The sequence below is a fragment of the Hypomesus nipponensis genome, chromosome 1, assembly GCF_054491055.1.
Source record: "Hypomesus nipponensis isolate SF chromosome 1, ASM5449105v1, whole genome shotgun sequence".
Lineage (NCBI taxonomy): Eukaryota > Metazoa > Chordata > Actinopteri > Osmeriformes > Osmeridae > Hypomesus > Hypomesus nipponensis.
In genome coordinates, this window is record NC_140361.1 from 3323250 (window position 1) to 3339451 (window position 16202).

General features: G+C 48.6%; 1 protein-coding gene across 1 annotated transcript in view; it reads right to left on the minus strand.

The window, feature by feature from the left end:
- Positions 1–6421: 6421 nt before the first annotated feature.
- The window catches only part of fat4 (FAT atypical cadherin 4), an 80587-nt gene continuing 70806 nt past the window's right edge, over positions 6422–16202 (minus strand). Inside the window, exons 13-17 of the mRNA XM_084697767.1 lie at positions 15119–15298; positions 13902–14026; positions 13284–13513; positions 11983–12244; positions 6422–9677 (exon numbers count right to left, since the gene is read on the minus strand). Coding sequence (XP_084553893.1) covers positions 7774–9677; positions 11983–12244; positions 13284–13513; positions 13902–14026; positions 15119–15298 — 2701 coding nt within the window. The 3' untranslated portion in view covers positions 6422–7773. The remainder of the gene's footprint in view (positions 9678–11982; positions 12245–13283; positions 13514–13901; positions 14027–15118; positions 15299–16202) is intronic.

Genomic DNA, 16202 nt, shown 5'->3' on the forward strand with positions numbered 1-16202 from the left:
CATACTGCACAATTTCATGGTGTCAGATGTGAAAGAGGACCCATTGTTTCGTTTGCTTTGATTAATAAACATGGGTCTTTATGTGACTTTATTAAAGACTCAACACACACACACAAACACACACACACACACACAGGCCAAACACACCCTCATTCTATTTGTGGTTTCTTGGCAAAGATTTCTAAGAACAACAAAAGTCTATAATAATGTCACATCTATACTCGTGTTGCGTGGATGTGAGTCAAGATAAGCGTTCTTCACATCCTCAAGCTACTTTTAGATGTATCCTGAGAATTCACAACTCTGAATTGACCAAGAATATTATTCTAGACAGCATTAATAAGGCCTTCTGTGAGGTTTTCCCCTCAAGTTGGATGAAAATAACAATTAAGTCCTTTTTTTTTTTTACGGCCTGGTGACATCAACAATGACCAAGGCAAACATTAAACTACAGAAAATAATCCTGTCCTATTATCGTAACCTTCCATGCTGGAACTGGTGATTATAAATTGGCATTGCATGAATCGGAGTGTGAAATAATAACTAAACCAAACCCACAAGAGAGGACAAAAGAGACTTGAAGTCAAAGGACTGAAACTTCAGCTCACTTTAAGTACAAGGGGAGTAGACGTTGGACAATCTCCTCGAGTTGAGGTTTGAACCAAAAGGCGTCACTCAACGTCTTCACAAACAGAAGTGCTGTTCTCTGTTCAGCTTGAGAAACGGGAGTGGCACCTATTCAAAATAAGACATTATTGTCAATATCCACATCCATGAATCATCAGGACATGGAAGAAAGCTCTCTCTCCCATGTCTTGACAGCTTTCTCCTTCAGAAGAGGTGGTTTCACAAGACTTGGCGTACTGTAGATGAGTCTCGGAAGAAATAAGGGGGTTAGATGGCTGAGCGGTTAGGGAATCGAGCTACTAAGCAGAAGGTTGCCGGTTCAATTCCCGGCAGTGCGGAGTTCAATTGTGTCCTTGCACTTCACCCTACTTGCCTCGGGGGAATGTCCCTGTACTTACTGTAAGTCGCTCCGGATAAAAGCGTCTGCTAAATGACTAAATAGAAATGTAAATAATCGGAGCAATGAAAATCCCTCTTGGAGATGTTGGATGGAAATATAGACATGGGTAGTTGAACCTACTTTGGTTGCTGTCCTGTTGAGAATAGTCCTAGCCTCATGTTTAGCAGTTAGTTCATCAAGCCCAACTGTCAGCCTTCACCTCCACACGTACTTTACTCTGGAAAGTTGCCTGTAACAGTTTGAAGGAGGGCTTTTTCCTTCTCTATACTTAATTTATTAATTATTCTCAAAATTGATTGACATTAACATCAAACAGGAACAACATTTGTTCAGTCATCAAATGTTTTCTTTTCTTTTCACGTTTATCCTTACTGTTCAATAAGCATGACGTCAGATATAAACATGTTGCACTGCATTATGTTTTCCTCTACAAAGATAAAATCAATACTATTATCAAGGTTATCTTTATAAACTTGAGCACCAATCAGACAATTTCATTAATCATGGTTTTGCAACTGCGATAACAAATATTGCAATGTTCTGAGGCTCAAAAACAAAAACAGATGTGGATACTGCAAAAAGAAAAGTAAATATTTACCCTCCATTTTTAATTAGGAAGTAATTTCTCTATGAAATTAAGCATCACCTCATGACTCAAGCAAACATCAGACCAACAAGGAATTCTCTAAAGTCTATGCGCATAGAATTTTAAAAAGCAAGAAGAAATTATTTAAAAATAGCAACAATGTGGAAGCAATTTACACTAATTAGGCTTTTATTTATGGTCCAAAAATTGGGGGCATTTGAATTGTTGATTATGTTTTTTCTCGTTTACTTTTTTTTCTCAGTATTTCCCCAACGCTCGCTCTCCGAAAGAAGATCAAAGGATCTCCACTAGAATAGATGCTAATGATTCGTGCCTGAGATGTCTTGAGCTCAAGAAAAATAGCCAATTTAGAATCTACAGACTATAGTACATGGACATAATTAGCAAGTCTGTGTGTGTGTTTCACTCACGTAGCCTACTTGCACTGACACTAACTTGCAGAAGTCCCTTCGCCTCCGGGCGGTGGTGTTCATGACCTTTACCACCCGAACTTCCTCATCCAAACAAAACTTAACAGAGATCGTGTTTACTAAGTCACAAAGTACATACTAAACATATATTGTAACTCTGTGCTGTACTCGGACACCCCTTCATCCCTCCCACCACCCTATCATTACAGTCCAAAAGAGGAAAACCAATCAGATTTGTTTCCAGCATCTTAATTTACATGAGTGTAGCTGGAGGCAAAACACCTCCCCCTTCCCCCTTGTATTTTAATGAACCTAAATGGTCTGGTCCAGATCGCGCTGAAGGAAGGTGCATTATGTAGGTGGGAGGTTACCAGGCTATTGAAAGACAATTACCATGAAGCCCAGACCCGGGAAATGGGCATTGAGTCTGCGAAGAGCGAGCCTGACAGAGTGAAAAGATTAGGACTTGAGAAAAGATAGCAGGGCATGGGAAAGTCTTGAAGAGTAATGGACTGGCTGAATTTAGCGAATGAGTAAAGAGGGACAATTAGGCAATGAATGTTATTGTGAAAATTAATGTGCTCTAAACAGCTGCCAAGTGTGCCTGCATTCCTACATACCAAAGGAGGGCCGATTGTTCGTACGAGATTGAACGTATAGATGCAAGCCTGTCAAAATGTGAAAGACGAGTGAAGTGGTGGCTTTTTGCAAGCTATTCAACGATGACATTCTTACAGGTGTTTGGTTTGTTTGACATCCGTCAGTCCAGTTTCGGTTTCTTTAAATGAGGTTTGGCGGGCTGATGGGACATCTTGTCAGGGGTTGTGTTTGTTTTGCGGGTGAAATTTCACAGCAATTTGTGGTAACAAGCGAATTTGACCCTGTAGCATTATGGGGCATGTGGCACGACTCCATTAAAGGACCTTGCCAACCATTCAGCCACCCCACGGCAGTCAATCTCAAATGTATAGGAAACGAATTATCCACTGTGGTATTTAAGATTATGACCTTCGTCCAATGCAATTTCCTACACACGTCACTAACTATAAACGTCCAAGGTTACTAAACTGTAGGTTGCAGACTGGTCTCTATCAAACTGGCAAGATTGACATGAGAACATTGGAAATTTTACATACAGCTGCCACCATGTGTAAAACCCTCTGTTTCACTACACAATGCAACAGCCAGGCAGTATTGACAGACTGTAATGAGCTGATTATGTGGCAGCTGTTCATGTGCTTTATACTGTAGCTGAGAGAAGAACTCACCAGCACAATTATGAGCTGACATGTCCAGGCTATACGGTAACTGATGAAGATATACGTCGCAACTCAGAGATGGACTGTACTATTAAGGTTGTAAGTATGAAAGTGATTCAGTGTTGACGTGTATCAAACACTGGAGCACTGGTTCTTCTGTTTGTCCAACACCCAAGTTGACACTGAAGAAGATTTCCGAACGCATCCAGTGTTTTTATGATGGGGTTGTGGCCAAACAGAAAGAAAACATTTAGATAAGAAACCCACTCACAAGATGCATTCTTAGGGACTTGGCCCTGGCTGCTGTTTGTGTACTTAAGCCTGTGATATGTGCTGTGGTTTTGGCTTCTACATGTTGACCAATGCATTTTCAGTGTTTTTGTCTTGAAGCTGGGAACAGGGTGATTTATGGGTGACCCTGTGCAGGACTGGTCTGTTGATGAAACTGTCTAACCAGTGATTCAGGAGATGGAGATGCCCTGTGTAAGATATTCTCTTCTGATCTCTTCTACATCGAAATGTGGAATTATTGACAATCTATGTAAAATGTATAGTAACTTCTTAAATTGAGTTTTCATTTTTTTTTTTACACCTTGTGGATATCATTTGTGATCTCATCAATTGTATGTATTGTATTGTGTTTTTGTATTTAAAAAGCCCCCCCCCAAAAAAATGTATATACATGTAGATATGTTCCCATTTCATTCTATTCTGTTCTTTTATCAACCCTAGTTACCTTTTCATCAGGATCACTGTATCTTCTCATACAGAGTAAAGAACTGCACCACACTCCCAAAGTAAAAAAAAAAAAAAGATCTCCAGAATCCCACAACAGACACCTCTCTGCCTCTGTGAGGCCGTACTTCACCCTGAAGAGACAGTCCTCCCTCTCAATCTCAAAGCCCAGTGAGCTACACTTCACTTAAGTCAGCTGTGCCCCCCTGAAATAGAAAACAAAACAGAATCTAAATAGCTGAGCCAGCACTGTGTCACACGGCAAACGCGATCCAGATGTGCTTCTCCGCTTCTATCTACGTGTGACGATGAAGAGCACTGACAGTGCCACAGGAGCTGGGGGTTTCGTCCCTCCGTTAAACCGCTTAGCGTTCATCGTACACTTCTATTCATGTTTTCAAGAGGGTGGCAAAAAAAGGCCCATAATCCCCCCCTTTCCCTTCTGTAGAGAGCGCACCACAAAGCCAGTCATAGATACTGCAGCCGCAGATCCTCTCCCCGTTGACGAGCGCCCATCTTACACGAGAACGTAGCTGCCTCTCTTCGTGTCCCACTGCGTAGCTCTGCTCTGCTTTCATGTTTGCTGAAAGACAGCGCTTGGCTACAGTACACACAGCATTAAGGAACACTTATGGAGGCTAACCATGCAGCTTTGATACAGATGTGAACTTCAGGACTCTTCTAGGGGTGATAATTTCTAGATCTCTTCAGGGTTCTTTCCCCACGTGGTTTTATTTAAGGAATTGATTGGAGATTTGTCCTCCGTGCTGTAACTTGTGAACGTTTTCCAATTGTGTAGTAACAAGCTGATGTTGAACTGCATGATTGCTCATGTAAATTGATAATGTAAGTTGTTAGATACAGTGCTGTGTGGCTGATATATAAATGCTTTGACTAAATTTTTGATTACATGTTGTGATTAGCACACATACAAGATTATGAGATTGGGCAAGGATGGAGAGACATTAAACATACTTACGAAGCCCATAGTACAATTCATCAGAAATGAACCACTTCTACTTATAGTTTTTTTTAAAGTCTCATTCAGTAAAATAATTTTGAGGACAGTCTTTGAGAGGCATTTTTATTACAGATAAATGTGCTCTTAATTACAAGCAGCTTGATTAAAGCTCAGGGAGCTGTTTTTGGTTTACCATGTCAAAGGGTCTTAGAGAACAATCAATCTTCATAACAAACTTGGAGAAGATTTTAAAGAAACTTTGTGGAAGTCAGTAATATTACCACATCACATCCTCCCGTTAAACACAAGGGAAATTCAAAGCAAACAGAAAAGATACAAAAGCATTTTAATGGGAATAACATTTCATGTAACGTTTGGATTGGAAACCCCTTCGTTCAGCACTAGGCACCATGGGAAACCAACTTCAGCTCCCTTCGCACCTCCAGTCAAGACGTTAGTCTTTGGCATGGGGAGATACAGTCCATTAGTAACATTTTGTTGGCATTTCACTCATTAACACTCTCTTGGAAAACAGTTTGCTCTAATTTTAACTCGACGTTGAAAGCGTAATGCTTGCTATGCGCAGTAGGTACCTCTTCGGTCACACTGAACTGCAACACCAACACACTTAATCATGTGCAGAGAGTCAGGGCCGGGTTTCTGGAGAACACTTGGTGGCGCCTCAACTCCTCAATCCCCTATGAAAGGATGAATCCCACATGATAAATGCCTGGTATGAAATCTCAAACCCCTTCAACCTGACACCCCACCACGCTCACCCACACAGCACCAGGAGGGGGGTATTCGAACGCGTCTGCCTCTCCTGGTAGATTCTCTCCTGTTGTCACTGTCATTAGCAGTGGTATTATTATCTCTGCGCCTGTACGGAGCAGCCCTGCTCAGGAGGCAGGGGTCAGCATGACTCTCTGCAGGCCAGAGACTCTTCAGGACCCTGTGGTCATCTACCCAGACCCGGGACATCACTCCTCACCGCTCCACGGCTCTCTGCTTTCTCTCCATGGGCCTCTCTCGCCCTGATGACGGAGAAGATAAGCATGCTGCATACCGGATCAGCGAGCTACCCCGCCCCCTCCCCCCCAAAAAAGATTCTGTTCAATATGCCAGATGTAAATGATTGTTGAAAGGTATATAGCTGCCTGCATGGCTTGGTTCAGTGGATGTTACCCTTGGCAGACAAGGCAATGGCTCAGTTTTGTTTAGGTCTTTCATGGCCTTTTAAAATGTTTTGTTCAATTCAGACCAAGCTTCATTTAAACTTCCCTCACAACAGGCGCAAGGTCCTTGGGGGTATAAAATATCTTACCGCCAACATCATTGTGCTGGAGCCACAAGGTGACTATTTAAAGGTGGGGTATTGGATACTATAGATCATTTACCACATCACTGGGGACCAAAAGAAGCGCCTTTTAAATAAATACTTTTTATTCTGTTATTGGCTTTTTACATGTACAAAGCATACAATATGTTATAGTTTTATCAAAAGTGGAAAATACGGTGTTACGTATGTAACAAATGTAAAAAATAACTCTTCAATCTTACTTTCCCTGAAAGTAAGAACATACATTTCAGCGTACTGTATGAAAATATCCATAAAAACACAGCATAAGTAATTTAAGTTAATAAACAGTACAAAAAGTAGAAACCATACATTGAAAAATAATGGACATCAACGCTGAAAACAAATGACTTACATGATTTCCCATCAATACATTTCATTTTGTTTTTTGTACACAAGTTCCTAGTTGTTAGGCTGAGTCATGATTCTGGTCCCAGTAGAGATGTACACCCCTAAACTCTGCTGCTCCCAAAACACTGTTTAGTGACCCCCCTCCCCAATGGACCACCGGGGCAATAAAAAAGAGCCATGTCTTCCTCAATCACAAACCCTTAAGACGTCTGTAAGGCAGGGGACTCAAACGATCCCTGTTCTTGGAGTGTTAAGCCATTCAGCTGGGAGAAAACTCACCCAGGAAGAAATGAAGACAGAGACTTATTGGGATAAAGAGAGAGAGAGAGGGGGGGGAGAGATTGGAGGAGAGAGAGAGATTGGAGGAGAGAGAGAGATTGGAGGAGAGAGAGAGTACCCTGCTTGAGTCATAACATTTGCAGATCTGTGTTACTGTGTGAGCAAAGTGTGGTGCTCATTTCCACTGTATCTCAATGTCTACAGGTGCAGTCGGATGAAACACACATGCTTCCTTTTAGAAAATGAGAAACTGACCCGAAAAATAAAACATACAGGTTGGGTTTTCTATTGCTTTATGGCCTGCTGGAATTCTTTTCCTGTAAGAGGTTTCAATGTTATCACTCTTCTTATCTTTCGGTTGTGAATATGACAGAAGTTTTGCAAAGGAGAGGCAATATTGGTAATAAAGAACAGACACGTTAGATTAAGATAAAATGAATGGATTTTTGCAGTCACCAAATTGGATTCAGACTTGTTTTTTTTCTTATCGTTTAAACTTTCAGTGTTAATGGATACCTTATAATGAGGCCTCAGAGATATGAATGCATGATTGTACAGTTTGAGGTTTATAAGACTGGCAAACTCTTTCAAAGGGACTAACTACACAAAAATTCATCATAACATGTGTTTTTTTTTCTGCCTTACTGCATTGAAGGTCGTCTTGTTAAAAAAAAAAAAAAAAAAAAAAAAAAAAAAGATATCGCTAGTCCAATGTTCTCTTGTAATCTACATTGTCTTTTCTTCCCAGAGAACATCTCCATATAGTACATCGTTGTAATAAATAGTCTCATACGTATTGCTCGGCCTCTCCTTCGTTGAGGATGGTCACGGAACCATCCCCGCTGTTCATCTCAATGTCTTTGGCGGCCGCGTTCTCCGGCAGGAGAGCCAAGTCCTTGAACACGTCCACGTAGTGTCCAAACCCGGGGCCCCAGTTCAAGAGGTTGTCCCAGTTGAAGCCCACCGCCTGCGGCCCCAGTTTATGGGGCAGGGTGTAGTGGTCCCCGGGGAGTGTCTGGGCGGTGCTGGGCCCCCCCTCCGCCCTCCTGCTGGAGTAGCGTCTCTGCTTGAGCCTCCCCCCGTAGTCTTCGTCGTCCGCGTCCGACTCGTTGACCTGCGACAGCTTGGGCACGCGGGAGCTGTAGGCCACGGGCTTGTCCCGGTCGTACTCCATCTCCGAGCAGGTGAACGAGTCGTGGGAGTCGCTCTCGGACGACGACTCCGGCGCTGGGATGCCGTCTGCGGGGTTCCTGACTCGCGACAGCGGCCGGCGGCAGTCTTCCTCGGAGCTGGAGCGTCCGTGGTCGGCGCTGCAGATGCTGGGGTTGCGGGGGCGCGGCGTGTTGAGGCGCTCCACCTCCTCGATGGACAGCCCTACGGGAGGGCCGGTCTCCAGGGGGATCTGCTCCACAGGCTGCTTCAGGCGGCTGGACGGCCTGGACGTGTGGCCGTGCCCCGCCATGGTCTGGGGGCTCTTGCTGCGGCGTCCGAGCCGCGTGGCGTAGTTAAACATGGCCCCCGACTGGCACGCCTCGCCGTGCAGGTCCAAGGGGCTGCCCTCCCGGCGGCCCAGGTTGAGCTCTCTCGTCGGGGTGTTGCGGTAGAATGTCGAGGGCTTGGTGAAGGGGGCGGGGCTGTGCCTGGAGAGGGGGTTGGGGGTGGGGCACGCGGAGTGCGAGTGGCTGAGGGGGGTGGACCTCAGAGCCTGGCTGTACTGGGGCTGGTAAGTGTAGCTGCTGGCCCCCAGGGGGAGGGGTGACTGGCGGGCGAATCCCAGCGGACTGTGCCTCTGAATGGAGAACTTGGGGGTGTGGCTGCGGAACTGTTTGTAGTGCTGGATGATGTCGGCGTCCGAGGGGGCAATGCTGCTGGCGTTGTCGATGTCGTAGTGCTCCATGTCGGCCTCGGGGCCGCTGCAGGGCACGCAGGGGGCGCTGGGAACCGTCTCGTTGCTGTGGGGGAGGTCCGTCTCGTCGTAGATCAGATACGGGTTCTCCCTCTCGATGATGTCCGGTTTGGGGTTTCCCTCCGGCTGCTTGCGTACCGTCATGTCGTCCCCGTACGGAGGGATGTTGTCCGGGTCGTCGAACGCCACGTTCTCGCTCCCCTTCTTCTTTTTCTTCTTCTTCTTCTTCTCCTTGGGCTTCTTCTCCTCCTTTGGCACTTTGGTCTTGTTGCGGCCCTTGCAGTGGTTGCACAGGATGAGGCTGAGCACCACCAGGGCCAGGGCCGTGGCACAGCTGCCCACGATGGCCGGCACGGCCCAGATGGGCAGCAGCATCTCCTCGGTGCTGGGACTGGGGCTGCACACAAAGCCTCCGTTGGTGGCCGTCTTGCAGACGTTCCCCTGGGGGCACTGCACCCCCAGGCAGGCCACCAGGGTCTCGCATGTGTGGCCCGTGTACAGCTCGGAGCAGACGCAGGAGAAGCCAGAGTGAGGGTTGGGAACGCAGCTGCCTCGGTTCTGACAGGGCCCGGAGGCACAGTCGCCAGGAGGGACGCACTGGTAGGTGTACCACTGGTTGATACACATCAGGCCGTCCCAGCAAGGGCTGCTCTCGCACAGGTTGGGGCCCCGGCAGCCGATCTTCACAGACTGGCTGGTCTTGGACAGGGTGACCAGGCTGTGCTCGCCGCTGAAGGGCAGGTTGTCGCCGTTGTACTTGACGTAGGCCAGGCAGCCGTCGAAACCTGCGGGGAAGAAGAGGAAGTGAGGGTCAAAAAACAGGAAACTCCCCTGAATGACAAAACGATGCCGGACTAGATGAAGGTGGATTGGGAGCGTTCCAGTGGATTCTTAAAATGTACCACGATTTACAGGTCAACAACCATGAGCTATAATCAGAACTGAAGGAATGTTGTTAAGTCAAATATTCGGTTCGCTATCGACCAAAGATTTGAATACAGTTTCCAGACCCACCAAGACAAATGACATTTTTGAACAGTTGAATAAATCATTTGCAAATTATAGAGCAGATATGTGCTTATTTTCTAAAATATGAGGACTTGCCAGTGAATCAATCCTCAGTTTAGTCATTTTATTGCTTCAAGACATGCATCTGGAAGAAATGCTTTGGTGACTAATTCAAACCCTCACTTTTGCATTGCAACACAACATCGCCTCTCAGATGTCAATGCATGTTTATTGAATTTATCCCATAGTGAATTAAATCCATTTGTTTCTATTTATTGACTTACGCCTGGTGAAGATACACAAGAACGCAACCTTTCAACACACACTTTGAGCAGAGGTCAGAGGTCAGTCCTAGGGGTACCTAGCCTCGCTGTAACCTTTCCAAAGATGATCCAGATGATCATTGTTTGAGGCAAGGCAGTCTGCCATGGACCTGCGTGCTCTGAATATGTTTATTTTGAAATATACCCTGAGCCTTATTGTGTGAGGGAGGCCAACAAATCATTTAAGTCGTTTTTACCAAATTTGTCCAAACTATCGATTTTTTTTTCATTCCCTACAAAAGCCCTAAATTTACAATGTTGTGTCCCTCCCTCTGGAAGGCCTTTGTTTCACCCTGCTCAAACTATTTCTAAGTCAGGGTTGAGGACATATGATATGCTGCTTAGTCTTGTAGACTAAAGTCCATAGCAGTAAAACGAAAACAATCCTCAAAGACGGATAGCTGATAAATTCAACCCAAATTAACATGAGCTTTTCTCCATAAACGATGTCATAGGAAAGCAACATGTACTCTCCCACTGCAGACCCAAGGAAGAGAACTGAAGCACGTCTAGTTCCCTCCAATTGCAGTCAGCAACGTTGGACCAAGTTAGGTAGTGTTCATCAGAAGACAATCTGGTGGACAAGGTTACTGTTTCGCGATCACCCCACCCAAACACCCAACACTATATAGACCCCCACCCAGACCCCCCCTCCACCAGCCCAGACCACCCTCCACCAGCCCAGACCCCCCTCCGCCTGCACAGACCACCCTCCACCTGCCCAGACCACCCTCCACCTGCCCAGACCCAGACCACCCTCCACCTGCCCAGACCACCCTCCACCTGCCCAGACCACCCTCCACCTGCCCAGACCCAGACCCCCCTCCGCCTGCACAGACCACCCTCCACCTGCCCAGACCACCCTCCACCTGCCCAGACCACCCTCCACCAGCCCAGACCCCCCTCCACCTGCCCAGACCACCCTCCACCTGCCCAGACCCCCCTCCACCTGCCCAGACCCCCCTCCACCTGCCCAGACCCCCCTCCACCTGCCCAGACCACCCTCCACCTGCCCAGACCACCCTCCACCTGCCCAGACCCAGACCACCCTCCACCTGCCCAGACCACCCTCCACCTGCCCAGACCCCCCTCCACCAGCCCAGACCCCCCTCCACCTGCCCAGACCCAGACCACCCTCCACCTGCCCAGACCACCCTCCACCTGCCCAGACCACCCTCCACCTGCCCAGACCCAGACCACCCTCCACCTGCCCAGACCACCCTCCACCTGCCCAGACCACCCTCCACCTGCCCAGACCCAGACCCCCCTCCGCCTGCACAGACCACCCTCCACCTGCCCAGACCACCCTCCACCTGCCCAGACCACCCTCCACCAGCCCAGACCCCCCTCCACCTGCCCAGACCCCCCTCCACCAGCCCAGACCCCCCTCCACCTGCCCAGACCCCCCTCCACCTGCCCAGACCCAGACCCCCCTCCACCTGCCCAGACCCAGACCCCCCTCCACCTGCCCAGACCCAGACCACCCTCCACCTGCCCAGACCACCCTCCACCAGCCCAGACCCCCCTCCACCTGCCCAGACCCCCCTCCACCTGCCCAGACCCAGACCCCCCTCCACCTGCCCAGACCCCCCTCCACCTGCCCAGACCCCCCTCCACCTGCCCAGACCCCCCTCCACCTGCCCAGACCCAGACCACCCTCCACCTGCCCAGACCCAGACCACCCTCCACCTGCCCAGACCCAGACCACCCTCCACCTGCCCAGACCCAGACCACCCTCCACCTGCCCAGACCCCCTCACCTGCTGCTGTTTTCTGCTGTCCGGGCCCAGCCGGGACCCCTCCGATGGAGAGGGAGAGGACGTCCAGCCCCCCAAAGTCCTGTGTGGGGTGCTGGATGAGCCTGGCCCGCGCCCCGTCCAGCCGCAGGGCGGTGACGGAGCCGTTCCTCAACAGCTGCAGCGTGTGCCACTGGCCATCTGACAGCGGCGCCTCTCCCAGCGCACGCTCCACCTTGCCCCCCACGCCCGCGTCTGACACATAGTGGATGTTCCCGTTCTTCAGCTGGGGAAGGGGGGGGGGGGGGGGGGAGCGGGGGGGAGGGGGAGGAGCGGGGGGGGGGGGGGGGAGCGGGAGGAGCGGGGGGGGGGGGGAAGTAACAGACTCTTGGTTAGAGGAGTGGAAATTATTCAGAATAACCTTACTGTTAGCCAGACAGACATATAGTATATTGTGAATAGAAGACAGAGAGAGAAAAGTCATATTGATGGAAATGAAAACCCTGGTTGTTGGATAAAGAGGCCTCTTCACGGCAGGGGCTCTCTACCGTACATCATAAGTATGAATGAATGGATAATGATTTGTTTCTGGGCAGGAGGTATGGTAATTGTATATCTCTTAGCTTAAATGGAAAAGTAATCTCAGTCTACTCTCGTTCAAAGCAACATAAGTAGCTTTCAGATTAATCGAAAATTCAAAGAAATCAGGAAATTGTGAAAAGAAAGTGCAATCCCACCAGACAAAAACCTTGGTAAACCAAACCTTGATCAACAATTTGTGGGTTTTCATCTTGACGTCACATTATTTATACATTTGTACACAGGACAGAGTGTAGTTCTTCAGGCTGTAAGGTTAGGGGTGGGGGGTTCTGCTGCTCTGGTACTCAGAGAGACAGAGAGAGGAAAGAGAGAGAGCATGAGAGCGAGATGGAGAGAGGAAGAGCGAGAGCGTGAGAGAGAGAGACGGAGAGAGAGAAAGAGGGCGTGAGACAGACAGAGAGATATGAAGAGTGAGAGACAGACAGAGAGGGAGAGATGAAGAGCGAGGGACCAAGAGAGACAGAGTGCGTCTGGTGGAGAGAGCGAGTGGGGAGGCAGAAGAGGATGACTGAGTGAGAGGGTCCTCTGGGCAGCTGCCCAGGATCTGTCAGAGCCTCCGTCTGGAGGCCCGAGGGAGGGAGCGCTGGGGGAACGAGAGCAGGTGATACACACACACACAGGTCCCCCCCTACAGCCGGGGCCATGTGTGTGTGTGTGTGTGTGTGTGTCTGTGAGAGTTTATGCAAGTGTGTCTCTGTACGTACGTGTGTGAGTGTGTCTCCTACCTTCACTGTGGTGTAGTTGCTGCTCTCCTGAACGTGCAGCAGGGTGCCAGTCTTGCTGCGAGTGCGAAACTTGACCTCCAGAGTGCTGGGCCCCGCGGGGGCCAGGGCGGGGGCCAGGGCTGGGGCCAGCAGAGCCAGGCGGAGCAGGAGGTCTCGCTTGGGGCCCTGCCTCATGGTGTAGTCCAGTCGTCCTGTCCCGTCCAGAGACAGAGCGGTGTCTACTGACACATCTGTTAGAGGGACAGTCAAGCCCAGCAGATCCATGTCAGAAAGGGATTCATATGAATGTAAAATGGTATTAATCCTAGTTAACGTGTATTGTTTTCAAGGTTTCAGCACGGATCACTGTTTGGCAAGGTTTGGCGATTTGGAAGGAGCTGCAATGTTTTTTTTACTCTGTAGATGTCAGTTTGTTTCTGTAAGCTTTGAGTAGGTTAATTAAATGCAAATGATGTGTGAAAATGTAGGTCCTGTGACAGATTTTGTACACATCACACACTTATTATACCGAAAACATAAAATTCTAAACGAATTGTACATAAATAATATTTCGACTCATTAACCCACATTCATAAAGACTAAATGAGCAGTAGGAGTTGCTTCAAAATGTCTTCTTACATTTCTCACAGAAGGTTCCGGTGAAGCCGTCCACACACTGACACTGCTGCCAGGACCAGTGGTCCACACAGGTGCCCCCGTGTCTGCAGGGACTGACTGTGCAGGCGCCTTCCAGTCTGGGGCATCTGCACACACACACACACACACACACACACACACACAGATGGTCAGATCGACAGATAAACAGACACAGACAGACAGACAGGCAGACAAAGATAGTCAGACAGACAGAGAAAGAGAGACAGACAAACAGACACAGACAGTCAGACTCTTTGGTGGACAGCTGTGGTCCTCAAAAGGACCCCCGAAGACGACATTCCCCAGCGATATAAAACCCATAATAGACCCCTAACCCTAACCCGGGAATGAGCATATTAAAGGATCTGTCATTGGCACTCTTCAGGACCAAAGAATAATACAGAAAAAGATCTGTCTGACATTCTTGGAGTCTGCAATCCCACAAAATCTATTTATATCAAAACGGGCCTTGTTCTGGAGGTCTGGAGAGCAGTGAGATGATGAACAGAAGCCCTGCGGGGAGAGGGGGGCCGGGTGGACAGAGGGACAGTGAGGTTTGGAGGGGAGGGTGGGGGTGTTGGCGGACAGAGAGAGGGATGAGGAGGATGGTGGGGGGGGGCACAGAGATCAAGTGAGGTTTGGAGTAATGGGAGCGAGGGGGGTTGGCCGACAGACAGAGAAAGAGAGAGAGAAAGAGAGACAGAGAGAGAGAGACAGAGAGAGAGAGACATAGAGAGACAGAGAGAGACACAGAGAGAGAGAGACAGAGAGAGAGAGACAGAGAAAGAGAGAGTGAGAGAGACAGAGAGAGGAGAGAGAGACACAGAGAGACAGAAACAGAGAGAGACAAAGACAGAGAGTGACAGAGAGTGACAGACACAGAGAGAGAGACAGAGAGAGAGACAGAGAAACAGAGAGTGAGAGAGACAGAGAGAGAGAGAGAGAGAGAGACAGAGAGTGACAGAGACACAGAGAGAGAGAGAGAGAGACAGAGACAGAGAGAGAAAGACAGAGAGAGAGAGACAGACAGAGACAGAGAGAGGAGAGAGACAGACAGAGACAGAGACAGAGAGACAGAGACACAGAGAGACAGAGACACAGAGAGACAGAGAGACAGAGAGACAGAGAGACAGAGAGACAGAGAGACAGAGAGACAGAGAGACAGAGACACAGAGAGACAGAGAGAGAGAGTGTCTGACCTGTCCAGGATTCCTCGTGATGCGAGCGCCTGGCTGGGCTCCAGTGGTCGTCCGTTCACAGCCAGCTCCATGATGCAGCCCACAAAGTCATGAGAGGCCACCTGGCCCCGCCTGTGCAGGAGCGGCTCCAGGGAGCGCACGCCCCCCACAGACACCCTGTTGGGCTGCACATCCAGGATCCTGCACACACACACAGGAGCATGAACACACACACACAGGAGCAGGAAAACACACACACAGAAGCATGAACACACACACACACACACAGGGGCATGAACACACACACAGACACAGGAGCTGGAACACACACACACACACACACAGGAGCAGGAACACACACACAGACACAGGAACACACACACAGACACAGGAGCAGGAACACACACACAGACACAGGAACACACACACAGACACAGGAACACACACACAGACACAGGAGCAGGAACACACACACAGACACAGGAACACACACACAGACACAGGAACACACACACAGACACAGGAACACACACACAGACACAGACACAGGAACACACACACAGACACAGGAACACACACACAGACACAGGAACACACACACAGACACAGGAGCAGGAACACAAACACGCACAGACACATGAGCATGAACACACACACACACACACACGGGAGCATGAACACACACACAGACACAGGAACACAAACACACACACACACAGGAGCATGAACACACACACACACACACCCTCTCAAGGGGCTTCCCTGTCACTCTTGGGCTCAGCTACTATGTACCTTAAAACCCAAGACTAAACACAGCTGATCGACATGACAAGAAGGAAAAAAGAACTTCAAAGTACCACGTTTTTATCCGGCCCCAGTTCTGTATATAACATTCTTCACTATTAACATCTGGTCACTGTGTTTCACTTAGCCTGCAGTGCTTGGCTCATACCCTGTATGTTTAAATGTACACTTGGATTTATAATAGACCATGGCTTAACCTAAATTGGGCATATCTTGCATCCGTTCAAAGTGTAAGCTACTGAGATATTTGCAACCTGTATTTATTCAATGGATGTTTGGCTCGTCACGCTCCTACTCAGCC